A 17,715-nucleotide genomic window follows, 5' to 3' on the forward strand; every position below is an offset into this window, starting at 1 on the left:
CATCTTCTCCCATTTAAATGAATTCCTGCGTTTAATAATTTCATCTCTGACGATACACAAAAAAATATTTTTCCCCAACAACGAAATTAATTGATACAATTAATTTTTAATTGAAATATCTTCAAGCACAGAAAAGATAAATCCAAATAAAAAAAATAAATTGATCCAAATAAAAAATTATTTGATATAGTTAATTTTGTGATTGATTGATTTAATATAAAATTTTGTAATAAATTAATTTTTTTTAATTCTTTTCAAATTGGAAAAAGGTCGGTTTCTGTGTATATGACCTTCATTTTATAGAGCAACTGTGTAAGACTGTAATGCGGACTAGGAAAAACGCCAAAAATATCCTCATTTTATCTTCTTTCCATATTTCAAATTAAAGCGTAGAACGAAATAGAAAAATATCTCTAACTCGCTCGGCAGCTCGGTTGCCACAGTTGGTAGAATTCTATAAATCTGAATTTTTACTGTTTGGTAGAATTCTTGATGTTTTGGTAGATTTTGCAAAATATTCCTCTCCAACTAAGAGAGGTACTCCAGAAATTTTCTATAGCAATAAACTTTCGAGAAAATTTTCTTTAGAAATATAAAATTTTGACAAAATTTTCTAAGAAATGAAATTTTGACAAACTTTTCTAAGAAATAAAATTTTGACAAACTTTTCTAAGAAATAAAATTTTTACAAACTTTTCTAAGAAATACAATTTTGCAAAAAATTTCTATAGAAATAAAATTTTGCAAACATTTTCTATAGATATAAAATTTTGCAAAAAAATTTCTATAGAAATAACATTTTGCAAAAATTTTCTTTAGAAATAGAATTTTCCAAAAATTTTCTATAGAAATGAAATTTTGACAAAATTTTCTACGGAAATAAAATTTTGACAACATTTTATATAGAAATAAAATTTTGCAACAATTTTCTATAGAAATAAAATTTTGCAAAAATTTTCTATAGAAATAAAATTTTGCAAAAAGTTTTCTATAGACATTAAATGTTGACAAAATTTTCTATAGAAATAAAATTTTCCAAAAATTTTCTATAGAAATAAAATTTTCCAAAAATTTTCTATGGAAATAAAATTTTGCAATTTTTTTTATAGAAATAAAATTTTGCAAAAATTTTCTATAGAAATAAAATCTTTGCAAAAGTTTTTTTTAAAGAAATAAAATTTTGCAAACATTTTCTATAGAAATAAAATTTTGAAAAAAAATTTCTATAGAAATAAAATTGTGCAAAAATTATAGAAATGCAATTTTGACAACATTTTCTATAGAAATAAAATTTTGCAAAAATTATAGAAATGCAGTTTTGACAACATTTTCTATAGAAATAAAATTTTTCAAAAATTATCTCAAAAAAAAAAAAAAAAACAAAAATTTTCTATAGATATAAAATTTTGCAAACATTTTCTATAGAAATAAAATTTTGCAAAAATTTTCTATAGAAATAATATTTTTCAAAAATTTTCTATAAAAATAAAATTTTGCCAACATTTTCTATAGAAATAAAATTTTGACAACATTTTATATAGAAATAAAATTTTGCAAAAATGTTCTATAGAAATAAAATTTTGCAAAAATTTTCTATATAAATAAAATATTGCAAAAATTTTGCAAAAAATAAAATTTTGCAAAAAATTTTCTATAGAAATAAAATGTTGACAAAATTTTCTATAGAAATAAAATATTCAAAAATTTTCTATGGAAATAAAATTTTGCAAATATAGATATAAATAGATATAAAATTTTGCAAACATTTTCTATAGAAATAAAATTTTGCAAAAATTTTCTATAGAAATAAAATTTTGCAAAAATTTTCTATAGAAATAATATTTTTCAAAAATTTTCTATAGAAATAATATTTTTCAAAAATTTTCTATAAAAATAAAATTTTGCCAACATTTTCTATAGAAATAAAATTTTGACAACATTTTATATAGAAATAAAATTTTGCAAAAATGTTCTATAGAAATAAAATTTTGCAAAAATTTTCTATATAAATAAAATTTTGCAAAAATTTTGCAAAAAATAAAATTTTGCAAAAAATTTTCTATAGAAATAAAATGTTTACAAAATTTTCTATAGAAATAAAATTTTCAAAAATTTTCTATGGAAATAAAATTTTGGAAATTTTTTTATAGAAATAAAATTTTGCAAAAATTTTCTATAGAAATAAAATCTTGCAAAAGTTTTTTTTTTAAAGAAATAAAATTTTGCAAAAATTTTCTATAGACATAAAATTTTGAAAAAAATTTTCTATAGAAATAAAATTTTGCAAAAATTATAGAAATGCAATTTTGACAACATTTTCTATAGAAATAAAATTTTGCAAAAATTATCTCCAAAAACAAAATTTGCAAAAATTTTCTATAGAAATAAAATTTTGCAAAAATTTTCTATAGAAATAAAATTTTGCAAAAATTTTCTATAAAATGAAATTTTGATAAAATTATTGACAACATAAGATTTTTTGTTTCGTAGTGTTTTGGTAAGTGGAGCCCGTTATTTCAGGTTCACTTAACTATTCTGACCATTGTGGTACCACAGTGGTGAACTTCTCTCTTATCACTGAGTTCTGCCCGATTCCATGTTTAGGTCAATGACAAGAGACCTCTTCCACTAGTGACCTAATGTTTGAAAAATAAAACTTAAAATTCTGACCAGCTACTAGTAATAATAATTCAATCAAAAAATTTCTTTATATAGATCACTAACTCTGGAAATTCCTCACATGTCAATTTAAGTTTATTTATTAAGTTATTTACCCGTATTTTGGAAATCGCATGATGAGTTGCGTCAGTTTGTTCTGAGAATTTAAAAAAGATATTTGTTTTTTACAAAAACGTAGAAACAATTTATAAACAAAATAAAAATGTGTACAACAACCTCGGCACCTTTGACCAATATCGTCCGTTCATATGTTAGATTTAAGCATAATAAAAATTATGTACGTTCATTGATCTCGATTGAAACAAAGTATGGTGCGAAAAAATTTCTTTTTCTTATCTCAAACATAGAACGAATTGCAGGAGCATAATAATTATGATTACTGACGGCGTAATTAATTTTGTTTATAAGCTAAGAGTGTGCTGTAGATGGCCCCTAGTATTGGAATTCTTCGATTAAATGTATTAGTGGCGGCGAGCAGAAATTTTGTATATCAATAACCAAATGTGTCTTCGGAATTTATTGAAAAACCTATTGGAATTTCGAGTAATACAGGGATTTATATGCTCAGCAGCTATTACTTGCAGATCTGAGTTTTAAGTGACGGTGTGTTCGTGTGTTCGTGTATGTATAAAGAAAGAATTGTGGCATTCTTCAAAGTGGTTGCGAAATGTTTTCTCTTTTCTTTATAAAATAAAAAAGTACCTCAGTTTTGTGAAAACTTTTTTAATATTCATATCACAGCCAGCTTTGAGGAGCGTCACATTTCTTTAAAAAAAAATCATCATCTATGTCTATGGTCATCGAGTCATACATAGTATAATTCAATGTAAAAAAAATCCACAAAAGATAATAGAAATAACAACGGAACATACAATATAGTTTACAGTGTGGTCGTCACCTATTAATTGTCTTAATAATAATCTAAACAAAATAATAGTAAATTTTATTTTATAAACGTGAATTCCATCCAGTGTTTTTTAAGATTGAGTGATTTGTTTATGGATTTCTTGGGCAAGAGTTACGAATTTTTGTGTAACCTTTCTACAATATCATTCATTAGAAATTCTACACAGTGAACCACCAGTTTGCCTATAATGAATTCTACATATTATGCCGCCAAAGATGAACAAAAAAATAAAAAAAAAAAAAACAACAACAAAATTGATAATGAGTGCTTGTCTTGGCCTCACAAAGTGGTTGTGAAATGCTTAAAATTGACTTTGATTTTTGAAAAGTTCGATTTGTGCTTTTTTGAAAATTGCATATCACAGCCAGCTTTGATGAGCTTAGACCTGTAATAAAAACGACCAAAATTAAAGAAAACCAAATTGAGTTTAAGTGATACATATAAAAATAATGACACTTTTTATGAAATAAATGTGAAAAAAAATTAATAATAATAAAAAGAAATTTTAATAATATTTTAAAAATACAGAAAAAAATAAACAGAAAAATAAAAAAAAAAAATTATTTACTTTTTGCACTTTTTTATTTTTATTAAAAAAAAAATAAATAAACAGAAAAATACAAAAAAAAATTATTTACTTTTTGCACTTTTTTATAAATAAATGTGAAAAAATAAAAGAAAGAAAATTTTTTAATTCCAATATAAACTTTTAAATACAATACAATACTTTTTATAAAAGAAATATTTTCATTATATTTGAATATTATGAAAATGTTGCTTATCTAAGCCTCATCAAGTGGTTGTGATATGGATTTTCAACGCATATCACAGCCAGCTTTGATGAGCTAGGATAATCAACGGAATACAACGATTTAATCAATAATATAATCATTTGTGTATTAAAGTGTATGTAATTCTCTTAGAGAGAAAATAATGGTATACACATACTTGAAGTATAAACGAAAAAGTCACTACAGAATGATGTTTTGGTTTCCATGTTATAAGACAACATTTAAAAATATTTAGACATATTTTTTTGATGATTTTATGATGTTTCTAGTTTAGCTAATATAAAAAAACGTGAATTTAACATAAAGTGAACAGAATTTCGCCCATGAATAAATATCCATATTTATGAATAATAATCCTTTCAAATCCTAACAAACAAACCATGACTAATGATAGAAGGAAAAGTAAGAACAAATGTTCGCTAGTGTGTTTTTTTTTTACATTTGAAAGTTTGCAGATCAATTTAGAGGGATCAGTATCAGAGATCAGTTGTTGTAACAGTTTATTGTGATTTCATCCATTTTTATGTTATACGCTTTGGTACTTCAACTTGTGGCCAGATCGATGAACTCTGCGACTAAGGTGGGTTGCGTCCAGAGTGACCTGGCGGTAAGTCCGGTTGGTTTAGCTGGGCAAGAGAAAAGATGACGCGTGTCGTGTGGCCCTTGGTTGCAAATTAAACATACGTCAGCTACGCTGTTATCAATCACTGATAAATAGGAATTGAGGCGACTGCACTTGCCTGATCTTAACTGGGCTAAAACTACCCTAGTCTGCCATGGGAGGTCTCTTTCCTCCGGTGATATGGGCGGTGGACGGACTCCGAGAACAGGATCAGTATTTTCCTCTGTTTTTTTTTATACCCTTCACCTTGAAACTAGGCACAAATACCAATTATTGATGTAGATCGGGCTGACCACTTTTAGGCAGTGTTACCGTTGGGAATTTCCAAAAAGTGGCAACTGTCGAAAAAACTAGGCACAAATACCAATTATTGATGTAGATCGGGCTGACCACTTTTAGGCAGTGTTACCGTTGGGAATTTCCAAAAAGTGGCAACTGTCGAAAAAAGTGGCACAATTATTTTTGAAAAGTAGTGGCATATTATATTTATTAACTTATGTATTATTAGATTTATTAAATCAATGCAAATAGGTCTTTTTGTTTTCTTGTTTTGCCTAACCCATTTATACCAATTTACTGTAGTTTTTAGAAAATATTCTACCTTTGGAAGCTCGTTACATTTTCATCAATTTCAGAAATATAGTCTGTCGATCTAGTACTATCAGTCTCCAAGAGTGATTTCAAAGTTTTTTTTTTTCTTTCAACTCAGCTTTCATGGAATCCAAACATAAAAAAATGTTCATCATTATCATTGGAACTGTATTTAATAGCGCTTCACTACATATCCATTTGGGAAAATACATGTGACTTCTTTTGCAATTCGTTGGTTAGAATGAAATCAACTTTTAGCACAACTTACACTTGCACAAAATTAACTAACTGAAATAAGCTTCAAACCACTACAATAAATTTGACATTTATTCAGATTACGCTTTACCAACGTAAATTGACTTATATCGGTTCACGTATAATAAGAATTACTGGAAAATAGATATTTATCGTTGGTGAACAATATTCAGTTTTCTGAAAAACGTATCTTCTTACGATGCTAACTCCTCATAAAATTTAAACTTTTGGAAAAGTGACACAAAATCATAAAAAGTATCACATTTAGTGGCCAAAAAAGTGGCATTGGCCAAAAAAGTGTCACAACGGTAACGCTGCTTTTAGGTATAGCCCCCATATATACCGACCTCCAGGTTTAATTTACGTACCTCTTGGAAGAGCAAATTTCATTCGATTCGATTGAAATTGGTGTAGGTATACGCCCTCTAACAACCATCATATGCAATAATTGGTCCATATCGGTCCATAAAAACCAACCTCCGCAGCCTCTCGGGAGATCAAATTTCATCCGATTCGGTTGAAATTCATATCAGTCCGTAATTATGTATTTGACCAGATTTGACTTCCGGAGTCTTTTAGAAGAACAAAATTCTTCCGATTCTATTAAAATTTGGTACGTGATGATATGCTCTCTAACAATCATGCAAAATTTGGTTCATATACGTTTGTAATTAGTTATATGGTGTTTTCTTTTCGGAAAGAAGTGGTTTGCCTTCACAGAATGCGCATTTTTAAAATGTTGTCAGCCAGCAACCTAAAAAAATGCCATCATTTCGGTGGGCAGAAAATAATTCAAAGGAGCAAACGCAGCACTCTCTTTTGTCAACAGTGCTGAAAATACCCGCAATTTGCCTTTAGGCGTGGCACTATTTTCACAACACAATTCAAAGCCTTTTCGCACTTTTGCCTATTTTTTTTTTAGAAAAGAACTTAAAAAGTAAATTCTTCGGGCAAAATGCAAAAAAAGGACGCATTTTTTACAAGAAAAGAAAACAACAATAAACTCTTCAATACAAATCGATGGCAATATTATTTCCAATCTGTGCCTGCTTTCCTGGTTTCAGTACTGGAACAATCTCCCCCGTAGATGTATGGGGGATGTGAGATCTGCAATAACAATTCTAGAACAAGGAGAAACTCCTTGACATGTACTGAGTGTGTAAATATACCCATAGCGATAGTTTGTAGCAGGGATGGGAAAATGCAGTATTATAGTATTTTTTCAATACTTTTTCACCCTGGTCAATACCGTAGTACCTCCGCGAATGATTTAGTAACGTTTTGTGTATACACTCATAGAAAAAAGTCTGCTAAAAACAGCAGTCGATGTCTGCTGTTATATTTTTGTACTTCAGGGGCGTAATGAACAACAATTTATAAAATTTTTAGGTTATAAAATTTTCCTCAAAGCCTATTTAAGAACCAAAAGTAGTTTTTGGTATATTTTTGCACTGTAATATATTTACAAGCTCCTAAATACGATCAGCAAACATTTTGTTTGCTGTTATGCCTCAATTCGATAAATATTCAGATTTTTGTCAAATACTATAGATATTCATAAAATATTGTGTTAATTATGTTAGGATAGCTCCTAAGTTGACATTTTTATTTGTTTTAGCCAAAATAAAACATGTTTCAGTGTAATCGAGCTTCAAAAATAGCAGGAAATGTTTGCTATTTCAGCAAACAATGACTGCTGTCCCTTTTTCAGCAGACTTTCTGCTGTTTTAGCAGACTTTTCTGCTGTCCCTACTAACAAATTTCTTTGGGTGTACAGTTTTGAGCCGATATTTATGGTACAATAGTTTTGACGAAATATTTTAATATTTTGAGAACGTCTTTAACCAAGTTACTAGCTAATAGTCTTTTACAAATTTGGCAAAACAGACAAGTTCATGCGGAAAGAAAATCTCGATTTGGTAAAAGCCAGAGTCAAAAATGTATGTGATTCTATATTACGCTTCCAATCACGGTTGAAACTTGAGACAAAAAAAATCTTCCAACATTTTTGTAAAAATTTTATTTCTATAGAAAATTTTCTCAAAATTTTATTTCTATAGAAAATTTTGTCAAAATTTTATTTCTATAAAAATTTTTCTCAATTTTTTTTTTTTATAGAAAATTTTTTAAAAATTTTATTTCTATAGGAAATTTTGTCAAAAATTCATTTCTATAGGAAATTTTGTCAAAATTTGATTTCTGTAGGAAATTTTGTCAAAATTTGATTTCTGTAGGAAATTTTGTCAAAATTTCATTTCTATAGGAAATTTTGTCAAAATTTTATTTCTATAGGAAATTTTGTCAAAATTTCATTTCTATAGGAAATTTTGTCAAAATTTCATTTCTATAGGAAATTTTGTCAAAATTTCATTTCTATAGGAAATTTTGTCAAAATTTCATTTCTATAGGAAATTTTGTCAAAATTTCATTTCTATAGGAAATTTTGTCAAAATTTCATTTCTATAGGAAATTTTGTCAAAATTTCATTTCTATAGGAAATTTTGTCAAAATTTCATTTCTATAGGAAATTTTGTCAAAATTTCATTTCTATAGGAAATTTTGTCAAAATTTCATTTCTATAGGAAATTTTGTCAAAATTTTATTTCTATAGGAAGTTTTGTCAAAATTTTATTTCTATAGGAAATTTTGTCAAAATTTTATTTTATAGAAAACTTATTCGAAATTTTATTTGGTCAAAATTTTATTTCTATAGGAAATTTTTGTCAAAATTTTATTTCTATAGGAAATTTTTGTCAAAATTTTATTTCTATAGGAAATTTTGTCAAAATTTTATTTCTATAGAAAATTTATCCGAAATTTTATTTCTATAGAAATTTTTCTCAAAATTTTATTTCTATAGAAAATTTTGTAAAAATTTTATTTCTATAGAAAATTTTGTAAAAATTTTATTTCTATAGAAAATTTTGTAAAAATTTTATTTCTATAGAAAATTTTGTCAAAATTTTATTTCTATAGAAAATTTTGTAGAAATTTTATTTCTATAGAAACTTTTGTAAAAATTTTATTTCTATAAACAATGTTGTCAAAAATGTATGAAGTACCATGCCTTCTACCAAACAGTAAAAAAACTACCATTTTTGGTAGAATTCTACCAACCCTGGTTATAGTAAACTATGGTATGGAATATAAAAAGTAAAAGAAAATTTAAATTATCAACTCCAAATAAAACATTATGTTCTTTAAAATTCAGTTTAAAGGAGCTCTTGACAATAATCACCCAAAGGAATTTTTCTTGAAAACTACTTTGTCGCTCAAAAAAATACTTGTACTTTCTTAAAAATAGCATTTGCCATCGGCGAAATATTTTTTTCGCGACGGCGAATACAATAAGCTAGTCGCAATTTTATCTTTTTGTTGTTGTTTCAAATAGGTTAAAAACAGAGTAAGAATTAATATTTTTTATTGAATTTTTAAAATATTTTGAGTTCAAACGATTCAGGCAAGCGTCATTTTTGGATCCAAAACGAAAATTTTCACTACTATTTTGCTGGGATATTCTATATAAAATCCTTCATTTTTATTGAAACCATTTTGGACATTTGTGTTCAGTAAATCAGAGTACAACAACTTTTCTAATGCCAGAATTCTGTTGTAGAAGTATTAGTTCAGTTAATATATAAGTTTCAACCGATATGATGGACGGTTTCCTATACAAAATGCCGTAGTTGATCTATAGAACCTTGTGTCAATTTTAACTTTGATCATGCATTTTAATTTTTTTTGTGTTTATTGCTTTGAAACTAAGCTTTCTTAACGAATCGAATTCATATTATATAATTGAAATACTTTTATACTCATATAATTTCAGTAACATCACTGCATCATCACATAGTGTGGGAAATTTATTCTAGAAAAATAATTATCTATTTTTTTTTCTTAATCCCCCACACAGGAGAATATCTCACGGAACCTAAGGATTTAAAAAAAATAACCTAGTTACTTGGTGTGTGCAACTACACCTAAGAGGAAATTTGGAACCCAGATCACAAGCCTTTCTTAAAGAAGCAATTAAGAAAGTGATATATTTCCCCGAAAAGTTTCCAAAAAAAAAAAAAAAAACGAAAAAACACAATTGATTTCATTTATTGTTTAAGTTTTATTGGAGAAAAAATTCCAACTTGATATATAGAATTTAGAAAGAAGATTTTTAAATTATTTGACCATTGATATTTATTTAAGATTTTATTTTTTAAGAATTATTATTGTGATAAGATTGAATTGTTCTCGAATAATTTAAGTTGACATTAGCCCCCAACAACAACACACTCTGTATACGTAGTAATTAACACATCACAATATTACATACTCAAGTAAATATACCAAATATTTAAATAATTAAAAGAAAAAATATTATTTATTGAACAAACAAACTCAAACCAAATAGAATAGAATAAAATAGCCGTCAACATCGGCTTAAAGAAAAAGAAAAATATATTATACTAGGCAAATTTCCCATAGATAACAAATTTTTGAAACATTCCTCAAAACAATTATAAGACTTTAACTTGTCAATAATAATGCATCCGATACTGAAATTTATTTTTCAAAAAATTAGATATTTATTTCTATATTTTTTGATGTTTTCCTTTGTTCATTTTCCTCCTTCCACTTTGGCTTGTTCTAGTCGATCTCTACCCAAGCCAAGACCTTCATCAATTGCCGCTCCTACATCGACTAAAACTCCGGTTACCACAACACAACGTACAACGACCACAACAACTACCACTACTACAACCACAACTAGCCGTCCTAATATAACATTTCCGACTTTTAAATGTCCAGCCAATTATGACGCTTGGTATTGTTTAAACGAAGCCACTTGTTTTACGGTAAAAATTGGCGATTCCATAATGTACAATTGTGAGTGTGCTATTGGTTTTATGGGGCCACGTTGTGAATACAAAGAATTAGATGGATCCTATCAACCGAAAAGACCACGTCCGATTTTGGAAAAGGCCAGTATTGCCAGTGGAGCTACATGTATTTTGCTATTCCTGCTATTTGTTTGTCTAACTCTGTATTTACGTTATGACCAAAAATCAGCAAAATTAGCCGTGGATGATGGTAGTGATGTATTCGTATCATCACCACTACCTCCCTCCTATTTGTATAATAATTGTCGCTTTTGTTCAGATAAATATTGTTGCTCTTCCAAAGATTTCAATGATTCGAAATTTCTTTTGGAAAATCGTAAACAACACAATGGATCAGCCATGGGTATGAATGATGGCAATGTTTCCTGGCTTAGGCAACATATTGAAGCATTTCCCATGGGCTTGACTATAAAGCGTTTCAATAAAATTTAGGACTAAAAAGGGTTTAAGAAGATAGTGCTGAATTGTTTAGAAGAACAGAAAGATACACATTAAGTTCTAAGGGAGATTTTTTTTTTGGATATTTTGATTTATTGGGTATTTGCTTATCGTCTAAAGGAATGTTCTTATTTTGATTATATATTTGTTTTTTTTTTGAACAGATGGATGGTGGATAGTAAGCTGTTAGTAACAAACACAAAGCTATAAAAAGGAGGTCCCTCAGTGATAAGAGAGAAGTTCACCAATGTGGACTGAATATTCTGCCTGATACATCGGGCTGCCACCTAACTTAACCTAGTAACAAACATCGTCTGCTTAGTTTCAACAACAAATTTTCTGCCAAGGCGGAATTATTCTTACTAACATAGCAAGCATTCTATAATGGCAGTAGTGTTTGGTGATAAAGTCCCCCAAAAGGTAGTCAATATTGTTGTACAAAACTCCGCTAAGTCGTGCTCTGTGCTTGTTTTAGACAAACTAAAGCATCATGTCTGTTCATCACTTTTTCAGCAAACTATTTCTATTTTGCAATTTTTGGTTGTATCAATAAACATATTTATTTTAGTGTAGTGACATACTGGGCATTTTCGAACCAAATAGACACCCAATGAATAGTGAAACCTGTCCTCTGTACCCCTCCTCTCAAATTAAAAGTTTTCCAGTTGGGTCTCAGAAATCATACATTCAGAGAAAAAAAGTCTGCTAAAAACAGCAGTCGGTGTCTGCTCATATATTTTGGGTCTGGTGAATAAAGAAAATTAACTGTTTAACTGTTTTTGGGTTTAAAATGTTCAAATAATATTTAAGGGCCAAAAATAGGTTTTTGGATATATCTGTCCTCAAATATTCCTTAAATCCGATCAACAAACATTTTGTTTGTTGGAATACAAAACACATTCCTTATATATTGTTTTTATTTAGTTACGATAGCCTCTAGTTTAACATCTTTGCTTGCTTCAGCCAAACTAAAAAATTGTTTTAGTTTATGCGAGACTAAAAAGAGCAGACAATGTTTGTTGTTTCAGCAAACTGTGTAGAGCTCGACCGAACCCGATGTTTGGCAAAGGCGATAATTTTCCTGAAATTTGTAATTAAAGAAACAAAGAAATTTTGTACAAATTTTAAAGATTATTGTACAGAGGCATAAAAACAACAACAAAAAGTAATTCAGTTATACCCTATTAAATAATAAATTATTTAAAAAGCTTGGGCTTCGGTTGGTTGATAGGCCTTCCGACACCGAAGACTGATTATCGATTTTTGGCCGAATGCCGATTCTAGGACCGAGCTCTAAAACAGTGACTTCTTTCCCTTTTTCAGCAGACTTTTTGCTGTTTTCGCAGAGTTTTCTGCTATGTGTACTAACAAATTTCTTTGGGTGTATCTATAGATAGCATCATCAAAAGCTTTCACTTTTTCAGAAGACTTTTTCGGTTTTTTTTTTTTGTGGCCAAATAACACATTTTATTGAGTGTAGTGGCACATCGAAGTTAATTGAACCAAATAGATAGCTGAATCCTGCTTCTTGTAGCCTTTCGTAAAAATTCGGAGGTCTCTAGTGGAGTTTTCGAAATCATCTCTATAGCATCATCGAAGACTTTCATTTTTTTCTGAAGACTTCTTGGTTTTTGCATTTTTTTTGCTGTGTCGAGTTACACATTTCTTTCAGAGTAGGGGCACCCCGAAGAACCAACTAGACGACTGAAACCTGCCCCTTGTAGTCTTGTTGACATATTCGGAGATCCACCTCTAGTTAAGTTTCCGAAATTTCCATAGCATGATCAAAAGGACATGGGATGTATAAAGAGGTTGTGAAGTTCAGCCTCGAAAGGAACTGGATTAGCTACACACAAAATTTTTTTTTCTGATTCAATCACGAAATTGATCCAATTAATTTTTTAATTGAAATGTCTTCAATCACATAAATGATAGTATCAATTAAAAAAATTATTGAAGGTCAATTAAAAATTTATTGATCCAATTAAAAAATTAATTGATGCTATTAATTTTTGTGATTGATTTTTGTTTCAATTAAAAAATTTGTTGATTCAATTAAAAAATTAATTGAAGGTCAATTAAAAATTTATTGATCCAATTAATTTTTGTGATTGATTTTTGTTTCAATTAAAAAATTTGTTGATTCAATTAAATTTTTAATTGAAAATTTTTTTTAAAACTCAATTAAAATTTTAATTGGAAAATTTTTCGTGAAATTTTTTTCTGTGTTGGGAGTGATGAGATCGTTATGGTATTGAAAGCAGGGATTGAACCCGATTTATTTCTCTAGTCGGCGCGTTGCACTAAATGTACACTACCTCATGGTCAAGAGCTTTCCATTGAAAATGAAAATTAGATGACAGCTAATAGGTCTTACATCGATTTGTGTCCAATATCAAATGCTGAATTTAAAGAACATGAAAAATCGGTTAATATGTTGTTGCCCTTGGACAAGGAGACACTCCTTGTGTCGTCCTCAGAATATAGGAATGACTGTAGAAAGGGTCGAGAATGAGTACTAATAATAAAAACTAATATACTAGGACATACGCATATATTCTACAAAGAAAATCTGAATGCATGTGCCAACAGCCAACATTAATAATAAAATAAAGAAATTATCAGTTTAGATGTAAACACATTCAAATAGAAAAAATAATAATAAGAAGAAAAACTGATTAATTTCTGCTGTTTTAGTCCATTCTTCCAGGTTGAAATAACAGTAATTTTCAGTAAATTAGAATTCTTAACATCAAATAATAAAAAAAACAGCAATTTGCCTGCTGAAAAATAGCACCTGATGTTTGCTATTATTAGCAGAGTTTTTTTATGAGCAGATTTTTTTTGCGATATATACCAATATTCGTAAAAAAACTTATTTTTCTTGGCTAAATATGCAAACGATTTTTCATGACATTTTTTCCCCCAAATGATTTAACCCAATTAATGCCAGCCCATAATTGGATACTTGGTGTTCAACATCGACATTCCCAATTATGTTAACAGCAGATTTTGTTTCAGTATCTACAAGAGTTATTACCAGAGAATGAAGCCGCCGAGTCGCGCCGCTGATTACAGTCGCCGTCGACCATTTTTTACCAGTCGACGCCGCCGCCAATATGTCGACTCATTTCGACTCAAAATTAGCCGCCGATTAATCAAAAATATCGATTTAAATAAGAAAAATGTATTAATAATTGTCGTATTTTTGCCAAAATTTTAAACCTTCTACCGACAATAAATCAATTTCAAATTGCTATATAAGTTTTGCAAAAATTTAGCTCAGAAAATTTTAACGAAATGTAAATTTGATGGTAAAACTGGTTGTACAACTAATCTCATTACCATTCGAATACTTTTAAATTGATTTTATAATGGTTAATTTTCCGCCGCCGAATGGACAAATTTATCCCTCTAATGCCCCAAATTTTTTGCCAGCTGATTAAATTTTCATGTTAATGACACAAAAGCAAGAGAACTAAGCAAGAAAAATTTATACCGTAAAATTCAGCATATGCTGCAAAGCCTCTTGAAGAGTTTCAAATAAGTTTTCTTTTTATTTTGCCTATTTTTGTTGTCTCAAGGTGTGTTTTACTAAAAGCTTCCTTATGAAATAAGGGCATTACAGGGTTATATCGGCTTAGTCGTCAAGTCGCCGCCGAAGTCGGAGGCAAAAATTTAGTGTCAGTCTCCGCCGACAAAAAATGGGTCGTCCGGCATTCTCTGGTTATTACCACAAAATTGAATGAATTTGAAATTACAGTGAAACCTCTCAAACTCGGACACTCTAAAAACTGGACATCTCTCGAAACTTGAACCTCCCTAAAATGTGGACAAAATTGAGGCGACTGTGAGTGTCGTCCACCTTTCAGAAGTTTCACTGTACATCGTTTAGCGGCGCGTATTGATCACTCTTCTATAGAAACTACACTCATAGAAAAAAGTCTGTGTCTGCTGTTATATTTTTGTTCTTCATGGTCATTTAGTGTCAGTCGCCGGCGACAAAAATGGGTCCGCTTCATTCTCTGGTTATTACCACAAAATTGAATGAATTTGAAATTAGAGTGAAACCTCTCAAACTCGGACACTCTAAAAACCGGACATCTCTTGAAACTTGAACCTCCCTCAAATGTGGACAAAATTGAGGCGACTGTGAGTGTCGCCCACCTTTCAGAAGTTTCACCGTACATCGTTTAGCGTCGCGTATTGATCCCTCTTCTATAGAATCTACACTCATAGAAAAAAGTCTGCGTCTGCTATTATATTTTTGTTCTTCATGGTCTAGCGAACAACAAATTCGTACAATTTGCAGTTTTTAAAATGTTATCCAGAGTTTTTTTTTTCAAAAAACAAGAAATAGAGATTTTTGCAGACATTCTGCTGTTTTTGCCAATTTTCTTTGGTTGTATTAATAAGGCACCAATTTTCCGATTCAAATTAACTGTATATTAGAGCTCGACCGAAGCATCGGCTTCGGCATTCGGCCAAAAATCGATAATCGGCCACGAATCGGTCTTCGGCGTCAAAAGGCCGATTAACCGAAACCGAAGCTTTTTGAATAATTTATTTGATATTGGATTGTCCATGTGTTGAATTTGTCTCAGTCAAAACACCCAGTACAAATAATACGTAAAAAAAAAATATGAAAAATCTTGTTTTGTCAATATAATTGCCCATGTTCCCAAATCCACTTCCAGGTGAATGTGAATCAATTCCACGATTTTCGTGTCCTACAATCCACTTTCACCAGAATTTTCGTGAAATCTATTCACTTACAAAAGTCTTGGTGAAAGTTGAATTATGTCCAAGATGGTTGAATTTCCGGTTAAAAAAAGTACTCGCGTAAAAAATTTGAAATGTTTTATATTTAATACATGAGTTTTATTAAAACTGCGTCATTTTTAATTAAAAAAAATTATAATAATGCCCATGTTCCCAAATCCACTTCCAGGTGAATGAATCAATTCCACGATTTTCGTGTCCTACAATCCACTTTCACCGGAATTTTCGTGAAATCAATTCACTTGCAAAAGTCTTGGTGAAAGTTGAATTATGTCCAAGATGGGTGTATTTCCGGTTAAAAAAAAGTACTAGCGTAAAAAATTTGAAATGTTTTATATTTAATACACGAGTTTTATTAAAACTGCGTCATTTTTATTAAAAAATTAATAAATTATAATAAGTCTATTGATTCCACTTATTTTGATTTCCGCCTTAGTGAATTTTTGGGTAATTTGTGCAACCCAGCTGGTTACAGAAAAGTTCAAAAAGAGCGTTGAATTAAGAACACCAAATTTTCACGTTCGTGGATTTGACGTGAATAGTGGAAGTGGAATTGAAGTGGATATCGGAATATGGGTGTAAGTCTATTGATTCCACTTATTTTGATTTACGCCTTAGTGAATTTTTGGGTGATTTGTGCAACCCAGCTGGTTACAGAAAATTTCAAAAAAGAACGTGGAATTAAGAACATCAAATTTTCACGTTCGTGGATTTGACGTGAATAGTGGAAGTGGAATTGAAGTGGATATCGGAACATGGGTGAATATCAAATGAGTTACCTTTTATTGTTGTATTTATGCATTTGTTAAAAAAAAAATATTCTAATATTGAACTAAAAAACACCAAATTTCTTTAATTACAAATTTGAGTAAAATAATCGGCTTCGGTCGATTACTGCTTTTTTTGCCGAACATCGTTTAAAAAAAAAACGCTGCGGTCGAGCTCTACTGTATATATATTTTTGTCTGCTGAAAACAATTGAATAAAATCGGGGATGGAGAGCGTCAACTGAGGACAGCGGAAGAGCAGGATCAATCAGAACAAAACATTTTATGTATAAAAAAAAACATGTTTAGACAACCATATGAAAAATTTTAGAAAAGTCTGCTAAAACAGCAAAACGTCTGCTGAAATAGGGAAATCAGTCAAATAACAAACATTCTCTGTTATTTTTTAAGCCCGATAAAAAAAACATGTTTAGACAACCATATGAAACATTTTAGAAAAGTCTGCTAAAACAGCAAAACGTCTGCTGAAATAGGGAAATCAGTCAAATAACAAACATTCTCTGTTATTTTTTAAGCCCGATAAAAAAAAAAAAACATGTTTAGACAACCATATGAAAAATTTTAGAAAAGTCTGCTAAAACAGCAAAACGTCTGCTGAAATAGGGAAATCAGTCAAATAACAAACAGTGTCTGTTATTTTTTAAGCCCGATTACACTAAAACATGTTATAGTTTGTCTGAAACAAATATAGCATTTGGCAAAAAATCTGAATATTTATCAAATTGAGGAGCTTCTAAATATATTACAGTGCAAAAATATTTAAAAAAAAACCTCATTTGGTTCTTAAATATGCTTTGGGGAAAAATATATAAACCTAAAAATTTTATAATTGTTGTTGGTTAGATCCAGAAGTACAAAAATATAACAGCAGATTTGTGTTTTTAGCAGACTTTTTCTATGAGTGTTCTCTGAGTCCAAAAAAGCCTGGAACCGAGATTAAGGTTATTTCGAATTAAATGAGTTAAAA

General features: G+C 29.4%; 1 protein-coding gene across 1 annotated transcript in view; it reads left to right on the forward strand.

Annotated features, from left to right (window-relative positions):
• The window catches only part of spi (spitz), a 67,705-nt gene extending 50,306 nt beyond the window's left edge, over positions 1 to 17,399 (forward strand). Inside the window, exon 4 of the mRNA XM_075293517.1 lies at positions 9,759 to 17,399. Within this exon, the coding sequence (XP_075149632.1) occupies positions 10,384 to 11,172 (789 nt within the window). The 5' untranslated portion in view covers positions 9,759 to 10,383 and the 3' untranslated portion in view covers positions 11,173 to 17,399. The remainder of the gene's footprint in view (positions 1 to 9,758) is intronic.
• The last annotated feature ends 316 nt before the right edge of the window (positions 17,400 to 17,715 follow it).

This window comes from Haematobia irritans, chromosome 2 (assembly GCF_050003625.1).
Source record: "Haematobia irritans isolate KBUSLIRL chromosome 2, ASM5000362v1, whole genome shotgun sequence".
In the NCBI taxonomy this organism is placed as follows: Eukaryota; Metazoa; Arthropoda; class Insecta; order Diptera; family Muscidae; genus Haematobia; species Haematobia irritans.